Genomic DNA, 16,423 nt, shown 5'->3' with positions numbered 1-16,423 from the left:
ATACAGCCTGGATTCGAACCAGGGTGTCTGTAGTGATGCCTCTAGCACTGAGATGCAGTGCCTTAGACTGCTGCGCCCCTCGGGAGCATATGGGGGAGTGTATATATATGTGTGTGTGTTTGGGTTTGTATGAGTGTTTATGAGTGTCTGCAGTATGTCGTGACTAGAGGCATGTCTATGCCACCTTGAAGATCAAGGTTAGCTTTAGATAAAAGCTGTAGCCTCCAACACAGAAACATGACTCATAACCTGGCTGTGGGTGTGTATAACCCCAGAGACTTTCACAGTAGACTACGTTCTCTCTGTGGATGCAGTAGAAGCCATTATGTGGCTGGGTCTCTGATACCCAACACTATAAAGAGTTTAACAACTCATGGATGATTTTTGATTTATAAACAAATTAGGTCACAATTCAAGGTGTTTTGGTGTTTTGGAAAGATACTACCATCTCCCTCTGTTTGAGGGTGCGATTGACTCACAGGGGAATCGCTCACTGAGAGAGAGCTTACCTGCTGCGGCTCACAGAGGCCCTCTCAGCGRGCCACTGGGTTGTCCCCTCAGGGGGCGCTGGGTCCCAGGGGTGATGCCAGGCCCTTTCCACCGGGTTCCCAGACTCCGGATCGTCCCTCTGATCTGTCTCGATGTGGATCACCGGTACAGGGACCTCCCTGGGGCCTCTGATGGGGGGACCCGCTGCTGTACATGTGCTGTCTCCGCCCCCTCCTGGTTGCTCCTGGCTGGCTCTGCTCCGGGTGCAGCCAGGGCGGGACTGTTTGAAGCCTCTCCTCCTCTCCCCCACGGGCATGTGTTGTTGTCGCCCCACCACGCCCCCTCCTCCGGCGCCATCCCCTTCCTGCAGGACAGACTTCCCGGTTTCCACGATGTCTGCGGCCAGGCGGTTGGCATACTGCAGCATGTGGGTCTGGGACTCTGCATCCACCAGGTCAATGCTATCCTCCGGGTCCGCAATGATCTTGTTCTTCCGCATCAGGGACTCAATGGAGCTGGACCAGGTCTCATGGATCAGCATGTCGGTGATCTGGTCAGTCTGGCCCCTTTGGTACAGACATGAGTCAGACTTGCAGAGGCCCGTGGCAGACACCTGCACCGAGTTGGTGGGGTAGATGTTGAGCGTGTCCCCGTGCACATTGCGGACGAAGCCATCAAAGGAGTTGGCCTTGATGGGCGAGTTGACGGTCAGCCTGGAGTCTGAGAAACGTCTGTCCGGCACGGAGGACTGACGGATACAGAAGAGGGTTCTGGGAGATGGAGGCAATAGGCTGTTGCTCCACTCTTTAGTTCTTCCCATACTGTAGTCTTTGCTCTCCATGTCCATGTCTTTGAGCATGAACCTGTAGAACTCCTCCGTGATGCTCTCCGTACTGGACTGCTTGGACAGACATGAGGTGGCCCTCACATTGAGGTGGCCGTTCTTCTTGGTGGCTGCCTGCTGCACGGCTGCCGCCAGGATGCTGCTGGCGTTCTGCCCGGCGTAGTAGTCCAGGAGCAGGTCAAAACCCCGGCCCTCCATCTCCATCTGGTTCACCATGAAGCGGGAGAACTCATCCGTAATGCTCTCGCAGCTAGACTGCTTGGAGATGGAGCCTCCCCTGCTCAGGTTCTGGCCCAGCCGGCTACCAGGGCCCAGGGTGTTGGGGGTACCCGGGGGGCCTGCGTCCTCCTCTGGGATACTTTCGTAGCTGGCGGCCTTGCCCCGGCTCCACCGCTCGCACTGCAGCCGACTGCGGGTCTGCTGGCCGGGTTTGGAGGTGTCAACTACGTTGAGCTCGGGGCAGTTCATGATGCGGGCGGTGACCTCGGAGGCAAAGAGTGCYAATGGGTCAAGAGTCTGGGGCATGTCGTCTAGGTTGACGGTCTCATCCACCACGCGGTTGACCAGGCACTCCATCAACTCGGGCTGCTCTTCCGTCTTCCTCTTGATCTCACTGAGGCGTGGCGGCCGGTGCTTTTTGGATACCACACCGCCGTTCTGGCCCTCCTTTCTGCGGAGGGCCGTGCAACAGGAGGGCAGCAGGTAGCCCCCCTCGGGGTAGTAGCCGGCTGCGCCCTTCAGGGCACAGAACCACGGCTGCTTCCCGCTGGAATTATCCAGGCAGATGGCGGCCAGCTCAGTGGCCATAGAGACCACGGTGGTGGCCAGGTCATCAGCGAAGTAGTTGACGGGGGTAGTTCTGGACTCTGAGTCCATCTTTAGGCAGGTGGAGGAACTAAAAGAGGACTGAGGGGTCAGAGAAGACTGTCTGCTGTCCGTACTGGCTCTCCATCTTTTCTCTGTGCCCAGGGATGAAGAGACCTGGTGGGGTAAGCTCTCTGTAAAAGGCTCCCTGATGTTTCCTCTGGCCTGCTGGCCCTGGAGGTCATAGCAGTCTTTAGTAGAGGACGAGACTATAGTCGGAGCTTGTCTGAGCTGCTGCTGCTCTCTGAAATGTGGCGAGCTGTGAGACCCATAAGGTTCKCTCTCCCTCTCCTCSAGTCCATATTTGTCCTCCCTTATCGCGGAGTAGATGGACGTCTTCTCTGCCCAGTGGGCTTCACAATTATCGGGCTGGCTGGAGCCGACGAAGCGCTGTAATTGACTTAATGGTTCCTTGGTGGTGGCGGCCYCCTCGTAGTCCCTGGAGCCGACATCACCCTCTTGTCTGTCAAACGACCCTATATCACATTTGGAAATGTCACCGATCCGCTTTGAAGTGAGACAAAGGACGTCGAAGAGCACATTGCTCACGCTCTCCTGCAGAAAGCCCTGGATATCAGGGACGTCTTTGCCCGGGCCTTCTAGTTCTCTTTTCTTTTTCGCTTTCTCAAATGCGTGCTTGAAGAGGCCATTGGCCACCTCGCTGATGAAATCGTCCACCTCAGTCTCATCCATCTTGTCCAGATAGGACTTTTTGGGAGACGTGATGCCATCCACGATCCTGTTGTGGGTGGACTCCAGTAGGTGGGCCACACTCTTGTAGTCCTGGGGCTGAGCCAGCACCCCTGCTGCCTCCTTGTGAAGAACTTCAGCGATGCTGGTGCGGAAGGCCTCGATGCTGGTTCCCTCGGCAACGCTGCAGTGAAGAGTGATGGCCGTGGAGGCCTGCGCTGCAGATAGGAGTCCCACGGAGGCGGCTGAGTAGACCTCGGTGGTGGAGTCGTCTTCTGACTCGCAGCCCCCCTCCTCGGCCTCTTCAGCTAGCTCCACCACGGCCACTGCCCCCGCCACCTGGGCCATACCGCACATGGCTGAYGAGAAGGAGTAGTCAGTGCCCTCAGGGTCTCTCTGTCCCTCTCTCTCCATGTCCTCCTCTGTTGGCTCCATCGCTAGCTGCTCTGCTACCTGTGGGCTGGAGATGGTGCCGATGACGCTGGCAGCACATGCCAGGGCCCGCTGCAGGGGTTTGTTGGGGTGGCGTCCAATGGTAGTGGTGGTAGGGTGGAAGCTATGGGCCTCTGGTCCGTGTTCCGCCGTTACCTGTCTGGCAGCACCACCAACACCATACTCCACAGCCACGTGAGAGGCCTGAGTACCCAGCCACTCCGGCAGGCCCTCGCAATTATCCGGGCTCTGCACTATGACGATCTTAGGCAGCTCGAAAGAGCAGACGCGTGCACGAGAGGGCTCCTCCGCTCCTGTCCTGGTGAGGCCGGTGGGGGGGCGGTGGCTGCCAGGGGACATGCTTACAGCAGCCTCGGTGGCGAAGGACGGTTCGTCCTGAGACAGGCGGATGAAGGCGTCCTGCAGTACCGATTCAGCCAGGTTGGTGGCGTAGTGGCCGGCCGACTCCTTATTGTGGTGACCGCTAGCTCTCGCCGGTGCCCTTCCTCCTTGTTTCTTGATGGCTGGGGGGGCGCAAATGGTCTCCTCAGAGTCCTCGCTGTCCTGCCACTGGTTCTGGCCCAGGCGTCCCCTCTGACACACAGGTCTGTCGCTGTGTGCTGCGTCTGCCAAGCCCACTGCCACATCACTGCACWCTGGCTCATTGGGGAGAGAGAGAGAGAGAGAGGCATGTCCAGACCTGTTAGAGAATAGTTCCATCAAACTCCCAATGTGCCACAACAACAGCAATGACAACCCAGCTCTGGTTTAACCAAGCTAGCAATAACACTTTCACTGAGCAGCATTTACCCACTCAAACCTGACTATAGCTACCAACCAAACCCTAGCTGGTCCCAGTTAAGTTTGTGCTGTCTTACCAATGACCATAAGAGTTGGCTACACAGGCTATAATACAACACAAACAGATCTGGGTAAAGGCTAACTTACCCCCATGCAAAGTAAAAAAGAGCAACCTATTTGATTATAAATATTACTGGTACATTGACTCAAAGGAGAGGCTAACCTTCACACAGTGTTGGTTCTAATTTCATACAGGCAGGGCTGAGAACAATACAGATACAAAATACTATAAACCTCAGTGTATCCAAATAAACTACAAAACATATCAAATATATGTATTTTCTATTTTAAAATACCAAAATACATTTGCATGTACCGGCTCGAACAGAAACAAAATTCTCAGTATCAGTTACAAATTCTTTTTTACTTGCAATGACTATAATATGTTGTTTAACTACCTTAGTTGAGCAAGTCACTCTGGATAAGCGTGTCTGCTAAATGACCAAAAAATGTAATGTATACAGTATGTGAAAATGAACATACCAAAATGAACTGCAAAGAAAGCACTCTGGGTATTGTTTTGGGTGGAGCTCATGAATAATACTCATTATGCTTTGCAATTGTTCATTTTTACATATACATTTAGTTCATTTAGCAGATGCATTTATCACACCATAGTGCCATCAGACTTCTGYTACCAATGCAATGAAAGGGGGGCCACAAAATGTGAACCACTATAAATTACAGTATTTAGATACATTGGAGTGTAGTTCATCCCAATGTAATTAAAATGACAAAATACACAGAAGTAATTAAAATACGTATTTCAAATACATGTAACATAAATACTGTCCATCTCTGCATACAGGAGATGAATTATAGATAAGGGGAGACTGCAGAAAAGCACAGCCAAGCTCAGGGCCATATACTGTATATGAATCTCAATCATGCAAGGGATACACGCACTAAGGAGCTACGAAGCCAGCCACAGAGAAGTGTTTTAACAGATGAAGAGTGACAGGCACGAGAGAACAAGAGAACAACAGCACAATCGGATGGGCGCCTGTCGTTCCKTTTTGAAAAGAGACGAGGGACATCTTCAGTGGTAAGAATAGCTTTCAAGGAACATGTCGACTATTGGTGATTTCTATACTGAAGACTCTACAATAAACACTACATCAATAACAACTTAGATTCTTATTGAGGTTGTTCTCAGCACCTATACACTGACCTGTTTTGAGAGTAGGCTACTGAATAATGTATTACCTTACAAAAATGTCAGATTTTTCCTCCCAAAATGAGTGCTTGACGTTAGTAGATTTGTAAATAATAAATGATTTATCCCATTTAGCATCCACTTTTGTCGAAAGTGACCTAGAACAGTGACTGAGATCGACATTTTCATATTGGTGCCGCAAGCAAGGATCAAACCCACAAACCTGCCGTTGCTATCCTCATGCTATTCAAACTTAGCCACATAGGACTACATTACTCTACTTTCATATTCACCACATATGTCAGTAAAATATATACAACTCAAATACAGTACATGGGTATTCAAAAGGATGAGAGAAAATCACCATTTCGTAAGCCGTCATCCTCGCTGTCATCCCCCAGGTGTTCTGAGGCAGTGAGGAAGTCCTCCTCTATGGATGAGAAGGAGCGGTTGGTGTCGTCATCCAGCCTCTGCCCTGCCATCATCCGCCCCTGGGACCCCTGCCTCTCCTGACCCCACTGTAGCCCGATCAGGAACTTGTTGATCTCATAGATGATGCTGGTGGGCCGCCGGCCCCCAGCACACTGGACCAGGCACACATCTGTACACCTCTGGCCCTGGAGGCAATACACACATACACACACACACACACACACGAAGGAAAGAATTCAATCATTGATAAGTTCTACCTTGTCTGCTCGTGTAATACTCAGAGCTGACGAGTCAGTCAATGAGTGGATGGATTGGGATGGAGGGATCTCAACAAACCATAAAATGAGAAGGAAGAAGTGTTTGTGTGTGTGTGTGTGTGTGCTCACCTGTGTGTGGGTGGGGTACTGGTGAAGGTGAGAGGGGTCCGGAGTCTCCAAACCACCGAGCAGCAGGATCTCGTTCACCTTGGGCTGTCGCACGCTCAGAGAGCCAACCAGCTTGGGCAGGTCTGGAGAGATTGAGGCCAGTTTCTAGGGGAAAGAGAAACGTCACCCACAGTCACTGTGATAGTCACACAGGCAGTCATCAGCAGCAAAAACCTGCTAATTACCTAAACAAATCAACCCCCCTCACCCAGGCTAATTATCCTGAATCCATGGCAACAGAGCCAGTGTTTACGATGGTTAAGAAAGACTGGGGGAACAGGAGGAGAGGAAAGAGACGAGAGGATGAGAGAGGGAGTAGAGGAGTTAATGGGTAGTGGGGGAGGAAAGGGGAGGAGGGAGGAGAGCATGGGTAGGGGGGAGGAGAGGGAAGAGAGGATATGAGAGGAGAGCATGTATAGGGGAAGGAGCGGAAGAGAGGATATGAGAGGAGAGCATGGGTAGGGGGAGGAGAGGGTATGAGAGGAGAGCATGGGTAGGGGGAGGAGAGGGTATGAGAGGAGAGCATGGGTAGGGGGAGGAGAGGGTATGAGAGGAGAGCATGGTAGGGGAGGAGAGGGTATGAGAGGAGAGCATGGGTAGGGGGAGGAGAGGGTATGAGAGGAGAGCATGGGTAGGGAGAGGAGAGGAGAGGGAAGAGAGGATATGAGAGGAGAGCATGGGTAGGGGGGGGGGTAAGACGGGGAGGGGAGATATGGGGAAGAGAGGAGATGCGAGTATATGAAGGAGAGAGGATATGAGGGGAGCATGGGTAGGGGAGGAGAGGGAAGAGAGGATATGAGAGGAGAGCATGGGGTGGCAGGTAGCCTAGTGGTTAGAGCGTTGGGCCAGTAACCGAAAGGTTGCTGGATTGAATCCCTGAGCTGACAAGGTAAGAATCTGTCGTTTGCCACTGAACAAGGCAGTTAACCCACTGTTCCCCCGGTAGGCCATCATTGTAAATGAGAATTTGTTCTTAACTGACTTGCTTAGTTAAATCAATAAATAAATGGGTAGGGGAAGAGAGGATATGAGAGGAGAGCATGGGTAGGGGAGAGGGAAGAGAGGAGAGCATGGGTAGGCGAGAGGGAAGAGAGGAGAGCATGGGTAGGGGAGAGGGAAGAGAGGAGAGCATGGGTAGGGGAGAGGGAAGAGAGATGAAGAGAGAAGCCAGCACACCTTGATGCAGCTGTCGTTGTGACGATCCACCTTCTGCTGGTCCAGATTCACAAAGCACATCTGCAATGAGAGGGAAAAAGCTTCAGAACATTGGCTTTACTCAGATAAAAACTGACAGAGGACGCAAACATGCTGTGTTAGCCCTCACTGGCCATTTACAAGCCTCTAGCAGGAGGTGATTTTGGAGGTATGGCAACGTAAGACTAAGCAGGACACAACAGGGCTAATTGGCACCCACTCAGTCAGTCAGTCCCCAGGGAGCGAGCGACAGTCCCTACATACAGAATTTCACTGAATGGGTCCCAAATTACACCCTATTCCCTATATAGTGCATTACTTTTGACCAGAGCCCCTATTTGCCCTGGTCAAAGAAGTGCACTATATAGGGAATGAGGTGCTATTTTAAATGCAGAATAATCTCATCGATTGCTTTCCCATTGTTTACTCAGGGGTGGGTTTTCCAAAGCAATCGTAGATGTATTGGTATGTTATTTCACTTGCCAACCCAGACTGTTGAACAGCAAAGTGCTATGAATGTTGTTCATTCATGCATAGAACATTGGCCGCCCCATCAAACATCGATTTTCATAAGTGTTACTCTGTCACGGCAGTGCGGCTGGATTGTGGATAGAAATTATGTAAAAGTTCAGCTACAAATGCTTTGGGAAAGTATTAATCAATAATTGAGTTAATTAGAAAAGGGGCGTGAGGCATAGCCCTTGGTTGCAGAAGGATCATAACTTTCTTTTCTTCTCAGTGACCAATAAACAGCCCCTCCCCCAGCTGTAACACACAGGCACACACTCCATAACCAGTTCTTCTTCTTATTTATCCATCGTTCTCTACAGCTCTCTCTCTATTCATCCCAGATGAATTTATATACCAGGTTCATCTCTCCAAAACCAATATATCATCAAAAGAGAATCAGAAGGAGAAATACAAACAGATGCAGCAACTGAAACTGGAACGAATGGCCCAATCGGTTTAGAGATAAAACAGTTCTATCTGCCAATCAGGCTAAATCTGGAAGTGTGTTACTCTGTGACATCATGGATGTTAGTCTCTGTTACGAGTGTATTTGATTGACATTTTCCTCTTTTACAAATTAGTCTTGCACCCCATTTTATTCCACATACTTTCTGCCTATTTCATTGGTATGTTATCAACAGCAACCTATAGGCTAAACACTGAGCTAATCATCCTAAAGCTGAAAAGGGGACAGAATTGAACGGCGGAAACAGAACMGCGAAAGCAGCTTGGAAACTGGAGTGGTGCTCTTTATCGGTAGAGTTAAATGTCCACCGGAGTGAAACAACACAACATAACAATTTCACCCCTGTTTACATTATCAGCATCACATTCAGCCTTTTCCCTACATTTTTTCACGAAAGCCCACTCTGGTACTTGTACAACCCATTTAGAAGCTGTCTTAATATAATGGTGGTTCTATCAAGCCCGTGCATGCTGAGGTGTTGTGAAGGTTATCAAATGATTGGGCTTATTGTGTCTTGCATGCAGGTCAAAGCAATTGCAGAGAAAAATAAGCAGATGACTGTTGGAGACTGAGAAAGAGCGAGGGCGAAACGGGAGAAAAAAAGAAGAGGGAGGGAAGAGGCACGAGGTAGAGAGAGGAGATGAAAAAATAGGAGATATGGTGCCCTTCCCAAGGACAAAATCATTTAACCAAATCACAATTAGGTGGGAGTGGCAATCGCCTGCAGTCCCAAAAATGGGTTTCGGGGTGAAAGCTGTATGTGCCATCTAGCTATCTCTGTCAGTGAGGCCCATCTGAGAGGCAGAGACCACAGATGTGAACGAGGCTCCACCACTAATTCTTCAGAGCAGACAGACGTTTAATCTATGCCTAACTAATTGACGGACAGAGATTACAAATCAAAATAGATGCTAGAAAATAGGGGTTCTGATTGGTCGCACACCCGCGTGCGTGTGTGTGTGATGTGCGCGTGCATGTATGATAAATAGGAACGGGACAATACCAGTGTTTCACAATATTTTTTCCTTGACAAAAATGAAAACACGAAGCAGGCCACAATCTTTGGTCCTTTAAAAACCTGCTATATGTAAAATAGTGTGCTATAGCTTGAAAAATAAATAAATGTGACTCTGGATGACAACATAATGTTTGTTCCCAACATTAGGGCTGTTTTCCTAAAGAAGTTAAATCTGCTTCTTGTTTAGTTTCCTTGCCACGATACTAACGAATATCATGATACTGGTATCATCCTCGACTAACCTGTACTCCTGCACATTGACTCGGTACCGGTAACCCTGTATATAGCCTCATTATTGTTATTTTAGTTTATTTAGTCAATATTTTCTTAAATGAATTGTTGGTTAAAGGACTTGTAAGTAACCATTTCATGGTAAGGTCTACATCTGTTGTTTTCGGCGCAAGTGACAATTACGATTTTATTTGATCCCGGCCCTAATGATAAATGCTGCGATTTTGGCTCATAATTGATCTATGTGCCCGTTTCCTCTCGTGGTGTGCCCGTTTCCTCTCGTGGTGTGCCCGTTTCCTCTCGTGTTGTGCCCCTGCTGAGGTGGCGTCCTTTGGATGGGTGCCTGGCGGCTGGAGGACAGCGCTGGGTGTGACCCAGGGTCTCGCGGTTCACCGGGCACCCAACAAGCGGGCAAATCTACAGCTGTGCTCCAGCCTCCAGGTCAACCCAGCCCAGCAACCAATCACAACCTCAGGGTGATTCTACTCTAAATACCATAACCAATCAGGGACAGCTGGATGACTCAAACTTGAAACTAATCAAGAGGTTTTTGCAGCGAGTAGTCACGAGGAAAACAGTGGTGGACAGTTATGAGTTTGGAGTAAAACAAACAAAAAAAATTTTTAAAAACTCTCTCCTCTCTCAGTTAACATGCTGGTGAGATGGGTCATATTCATTAGAAAACACTGTAGCAAAACATTTAGCAAACAGACATTTTTTAGGTAGTCCCCGCCTGACTGTTTTTGTCTGTTTGACCATGRAGTAGGATTTTAACAGTGAGGAGGCAACAGCAAAACTAGACTTTTCTTGCCTAGAGTGAGCTTTTATTAGCAAATGTGAAGATAAGCTGGCAAAAACTGTACAAATATTTACAAACAAAAATAAAAAGGTGGGCCTAATAAACTTATCGGAATCCAAAACAGCTCTAACCAAAGAAAATCCAGCAGCATATCAACCTGTTACCTGTCTGTCTTGTCTCACAAACAAAGCAATGACATGCTTCTTGTAGAAATACCCATTACCCAGAATGCACGACAAACTCTTTAAATCACCTAATTGACAATCAACTTCAATAAAGGTGGGAAAAAGTTATACAAACACATTCAGGTAATATATTCCACATGATAAATATCCCCACATCAATTACAGTCGATAAAATGCTTCTCATAATAAACAGGTGTTAATCAATGTCTGGACATACATAATTAGGAAAGACCCTAGCTTATGTGACAGAAGATATAGGACAATCGTCACAGTGCCTAATGACCATGGTGCTATGGCAGCAGTGTTTTGAACGGAGAGCTATAGCTCTGAAAAGAGTGGGTCAGATGTGTTGCTGTTCCTTGGGCACTGCAGAAGTCAGGTGTGCTTGTGTGTGTGTGTAGTTAAAGCCCTGGACTGGGGGTTGAATGGTTACAGGACTGGTTACACAAATAGTCAAGACAGGAACACACACAAACACGCCCACAAATGTAGACACTCGTTAAGACGCTCTGACTCATTTTCCATAAAGATTACAAACATTCACAGGCTATAGTGTAATATAATGCAAAACACACACACATGCTTGGTCACACAAGCACAGGCGCAGAAATTCCTTAAGAAGCTCTCACTCATTTTCAATAAAGATTACAAACATTCACAGGCTATAATACAATATATTGCAATACACACACACGCTTGGTCACATAAACACAGGCGCAGAAATTCCTTAATACGCTCTCACTCATTTTTGATAAAGATTACAAATATTCACAGGCTATCTAGTACAATACACATGCGCGCACGCACATCCACCTCATCCTCCACCCACCCTAAGCTCTCCCCTCAACAACAAATCCTCTTCCCCTCACTCAATCTCACCCTCCTTTCCACCCTTCTTCTCAACTCTAACCTCTGTCGCTCTCGTTCTCTCTACGCCCTATTGCTCTCATCTCAGCACACTCAGTCATTCTTCCTGTGTCCGCTGTGTGTTCCCCTGTGGTTGTTATGTAAGCCCGCCACAGCCAGGCCATGTTGTGACTGTGAGCCACTTGGATGCTCTGTCTCTGGTTGTCTCTCAAATGGTACCCTGTTCCCTATATCATGCACTACAGTAGTGCACTAAATAGGGAATACGGTGCTGTTTGGAACACATCCTTGGTATCCTACTGTGGCTCCTGACCCCTGCCCTCCAAGCAATAGCGCCAGCAAGGAGGCATTACATGCACTTCCATTATTCATGTGCACTGGCTGTATGCTGGTCTGGATTGTGATAGTCTCTCATGAACAGATTGCACGTAAACCGAAGAAAATGACCTAGCTGACAAAATTACGGAAGATTTTAGTTCCGGGAGATTAGGGTTATGGAGCTCATTGAATATTCACAGCACTAATGTGTATAGTGTCTACACCTGTTCAGCTCTCCATTCAGCCTTCAGCCTCCAACTCTGGAATAATATTATATAATCTAACTAACTAGTGAGGATGTCCCATTGCCAGTCATACCCAATCCTAGACCCAGGCACACAAGCAGGCAGGCAGGCAGACACACAAGCAGGCAGGCAGGCAGGCACACAGTTGCTGTGGGACCAAGCAGGCAATTAGAGCAGTGAGGAATGATACGAATTGGGAATATCTTATCTCATCACTGTAACTAACGCCGTCCTAGCCATCAGCCGTGAGATACAGCTTACATTCAGTACTTTTCACCTCCCCTATCTCATTGAATACCGTTCAATTATCTACATAGATGCAGCTGTTAAAGCCCTTAGAGAGTAGAATAAAGACATGAACATGATGTTTAATCATAGAACCTGGCAGCAGAAACAGCAGTGAGGACACTTTGGGTCATATTCATTATGGCACACCGTAGCAAAACATTTTGCAATGGCAAAGGAAAATAAGCAAGTTCAGGTCGTTCTTCCCTGTTTCAGTCTGTTTTCTTCCATTTGGTGCCTAACGAACACAACCCAGGTGTCATCCTGCAGTAAGTCAGTTCCTCGCCTGCAGATGGCATGTTTAGTCTATTCTTCCTCACTGGGGCTTTTTTATGATGCCTGTATGGGACAAAGCTGACGTGTATGCTCCCTCCCTCTGAAGTGTTTAAACCTAAAGATGAATGGATGACTCTGAGAGCTGTGAGTTTCAAAACAAGAGAGGGGTGCATACTGTGGTGTGTGTGTTGTGTGTGTGTGTGTGTGTGTGTGTGTGGGTGTGTGGTGTGGTGTGTGGTGTGTGGTGTGTGTGTGTGTGTGTGTGTGTGTGGTTGTGTGTGTGGTGTGTGTGTGTGTGTGTGTGTGTGTGTGTGTGTGTGTGTGTGTGTTGTGGTGTGTGTGTGTGTGTTTGGTAGTGTGTAGGAGAGAGAGAGTGAAAGTGGGAATACTTTTGGTGTTGATGGATGAGGTAAATAATAGTGATAAACTCTCGTGACAGATTATTAGTGCATGGAACATTTGGTTCTGGGGTCTGAGATGAACAATGATATAGATCTCATCTCTACAAGTGTTTAGGACAGGATCGGAAACATAACTCAGTAACTACATTGTAACTAGCAGAGCAGAACTAAAGGTGCAGAAGACTTTGGTTCCAAAGTGCTTACCCTCTGTCAATGTGTTCAGGGATTTGATGGAATTCACTGTGACTATCTCAGCTAGGTAACATTTCTGTTCACTCCATGCATTAAAACATGAGAGAGTGATCAAAGGTGACAAGACCTAGATTTGGTGAGGAGTGACAAGAGAGAACTTACAAGCTTTTATCTTATCACTTTGAGCTCCTGAGTGCATAGTCCCTTTTCCTTCCGGAGCCTTCCACACACACATTCCTGTCCCTATTCAGGAATATACAGCACTGTAATTGTCACATCCTCAACCAGGTGGTTTGGCCATATTGMCTCCATCGAATGAAATGAATGGACAATAAAGATATCACACTTTGTGAAACTGAAAAACCCAGGATGACATATCAATGTCATCAACTTAGCACTGTGTGTCCAAGACAATTTCCCTTCAGGGACAATAAACTTGATCCTATCCTCAACACGACCTCTGACCTTAACTTAAATACATCTGCTGCTGCTGAGTGTGTAATCAATGACAATCACATTGCGTCAATGATTCCATAAATGAACCAAATGAATACACTAATAAACCAACCCTTCCCCCCGCTCCCCAACTGAAACCCGGAGTAAACAAAAACCATATCCCATCACGCGTATTAAATCTGCATTCCAAACACTCACTAACACAGACCCTGTTTACTCCCAGGGTCTGTAATTAACTAAGCTGATATGGCCAAAGGCCTATGACTGTGATAATCCTGGTTAACAGAAGGGTGTGAGGGGAATCAACAAACACACAAGCACACCCCCAAGCGCACACACACACACACAAACTCTCTCTCTCACACACACTTCTTTTAAATTTGAATGATTAGTTGTGTAACCCAGGAAGAGCTGAATTGCGAATTGAGAGGCTGAACAATTTGTCACCGAGGTGAGAGGTGACACACACACACACACACACACCACACACACACACACACACACACACACACACACAGAGAGAGGCGATACTACAGGAAGATGGTTGCTCGCATAAAACACACCAGGGATTTATGGGATCTGGACACATTGTGTAAAAATGTCACTGGCTCATTTCCACACACAACGGGAAGATTAAAACGCTTTTTAATCGATCCAGAGCTCGGAATGAGACTGAGGGAAAGGACAGACAGACGGAGTGATACCTTTGTTTTCTAGTAAGAACACCAGCCCCAAGGGAGAAGTCCTGTGCTACAAAGTGCATAAATTGCCATAGATTTGATGGCAGTCAGATAGTTACAAATGAAAGAATTCAATAGGATTTTAAAATCATCCTGATGTGCCGGGTAGCCTGTTTTGCATAAAAAACTGTACACACATGGCACACACACGCACAAAAACACACATGAACACACACATACTACTCACCGTATTGCTTCTCCCCTCAGTGTCATCCTCCAGGAGGCCCAGCCTGCACAGAGCCTTCTCATTCCTCAGCCAGTACTCTGACGAGTCCAGCACACTGCTACTGCACAGCACCTGGAAGACCCAGATAACACACAGTCTTACACACAGACACGACTCAACTCTTTCTCAGAATGTATAATTTAGGAAAGTACATACAAATACACACACACACGCACGCACACGCAAGCACGCACGCACACACACACACACACGAGTCCCCCATTCACCTTCAGCTGACAACCTTAGTGTTTACCCTCTGGCTATAAAGATCTCTACAGGCCCTTTGTTCAGGAGGTGCTCTGTGGGACCTCGCTCTGTAAGAGGGATCAATAGCCTGTCAGTTAGCCTATTTACTCTGTGTTTTTACTCTTCCCCCGCGGGCTGCTTCAATGGACCCTATAGGTTAAGTGCCACGTCCTGTTGACCTGTGACTTTCAATGACACTCAAGAGTCAAGAGTTCCTTAAGAGTTATTGATTATTTTTGTATTGGGTAAATGGTGCTGGAATCCCTCAGGAGATACAACAGGATATTCTAATCATAATCTGTAAGATAACTTTGATATGTAACCTTTCACATACATTTAGTCTGAAACTGCCATCCTAATGCATCAGCGATTGAATCATCTCTAACCAATCAGAGTATCAAAGCCAATGACTTTAGGCTCTGACCCAACCCATCGGTTTCTGGGACATATCAGAACGGTCTGATTGTGTTCCCATTCTATAAGAAGGGAAAGGGGATACCTAGTCAGTTGCACAACTGAATGCATTCAACTGAAATGTGTCTTCCGCATTTAGCCCAATCCCCCTGGAAGCAGGGAGGAAAACAAATCCGGGAAAAGAAACGCTAGTGAGCTTAGCGTTCGGCCAGAGAGATGTGGATGGGTAGGGGCTACAAAACAATAGCGAATATAATCATTTCCATTGTGTATTTGTAGGCTGACGCCATCATGCCCCCTGTCCAGTCTCGCCCCGGTGTTGTCCATCTGCTCTGGGCCATGGCCAGGTGACTCGCACTCAGGTGGCCTCATGGTCATGACATCACACAATTTGGCAGAGCTTGGAGTGAGGGCAGGGTAGTCTTCATTAGGCCCAAAACGGGGAGGTGCTATTTCAACTTGTCCAATAATAAATGCTTTAGTTTTTCTACGATGTGCACCAATGAACATAACACAGCTCTATACAGATGCTTGAGCAGGTGCTTGATATCATCGTAAATATTCACCAGCAAAAAAATTAAGACTGTGTAATAATATTATTCTACCACATGTATCTTATTAAGACAATATTTTTATTTTCATGTCTTTGTCAAGACAGGCGACCTGACCTACAGTTAGGGTTAAAATGTTGTCTTTATAAATATACACTTGGGAGCCATACAGTTTCGTGTCATTGTGCAGAGACTTCCATTACAAATACTACACATAGTATTATTTTTGTATGTTAGGGACAGAGCGGCGAGTCTCAATGGAAGTCATTTAACTTGACGACCCGATTACTAATGAAGTAACTGAACAAAAAGCAATATTGACTGACAATGCTGCTTATTCTAGAGAAAGGAGGGGGAGCAGAACTGAAGAGGTTGTCATCTCCCCTGAGACCAGTGTTATCTGCCATTTCACTCATTGTCTCCCTGACACAGTGAAATGATAAATCAAACTAGAATACCTAAAACTCCAGGTCCAGGCCCTCCATCATTACTGCCTGTTGCAATGGAACAAACTCTCCCTCNAATGGAATGGCATCAAACCATGTGTTTGATGTATTTGATGCCATTCCGCTCCAGCCATTACCAACCTCCTGTGATGTAATATTATTTT

At 47.3% G+C, this 16,423-nt stretch overlaps 1 protein-coding gene across 6 annotated transcripts in view; it reads right to left on the bottom strand.

Moving 5' to 3' along the window:
- Positions 1-16,423, bottom strand: part of LOC111949455 (A-kinase anchor protein SPHKAP) — a 59,799-nt gene that overhangs the window by 14,157 nt on the left and 29,219 nt on the right. For all 6 annotated transcript variants that reach the window (XM_023966655.2, XM_023966657.2, XM_023966660.2 and 3 more), the window contains exons 3-7: positions 14,564-14,674; positions 7,370-7,429; positions 6,155-6,298; positions 5,701-5,953; positions 510-3,975 (exon numbers count right to left, since the gene is read on the bottom strand). In XM_023966655.2, the coding sequence (XP_023822423.1) occupies positions 510-3,975; positions 5,701-5,953; positions 6,155-6,298; positions 7,370-7,429; positions 14,564-14,674 (4,034 nt within the window). The remainder of the gene's footprint in view (positions 1-509; positions 3,976-5,700; positions 5,954-6,154; positions 6,299-7,369; positions 7,430-14,563; positions 14,675-16,423) is intronic.

This window comes from Salvelinus sp. IW2-2015, linkage group LG22 (genome assembly GCF_002910315.2).
Source record: "Salvelinus sp. IW2-2015 linkage group LG22, ASM291031v2, whole genome shotgun sequence".
NCBI classification, from domain to species: Eukaryota; Metazoa; Chordata; class Actinopteri; order Salmoniformes; family Salmonidae; genus Salvelinus; species Salvelinus sp. IW2-2015.
This window is presented reverse-complemented; position numbering and strand designations above follow the sequence as displayed.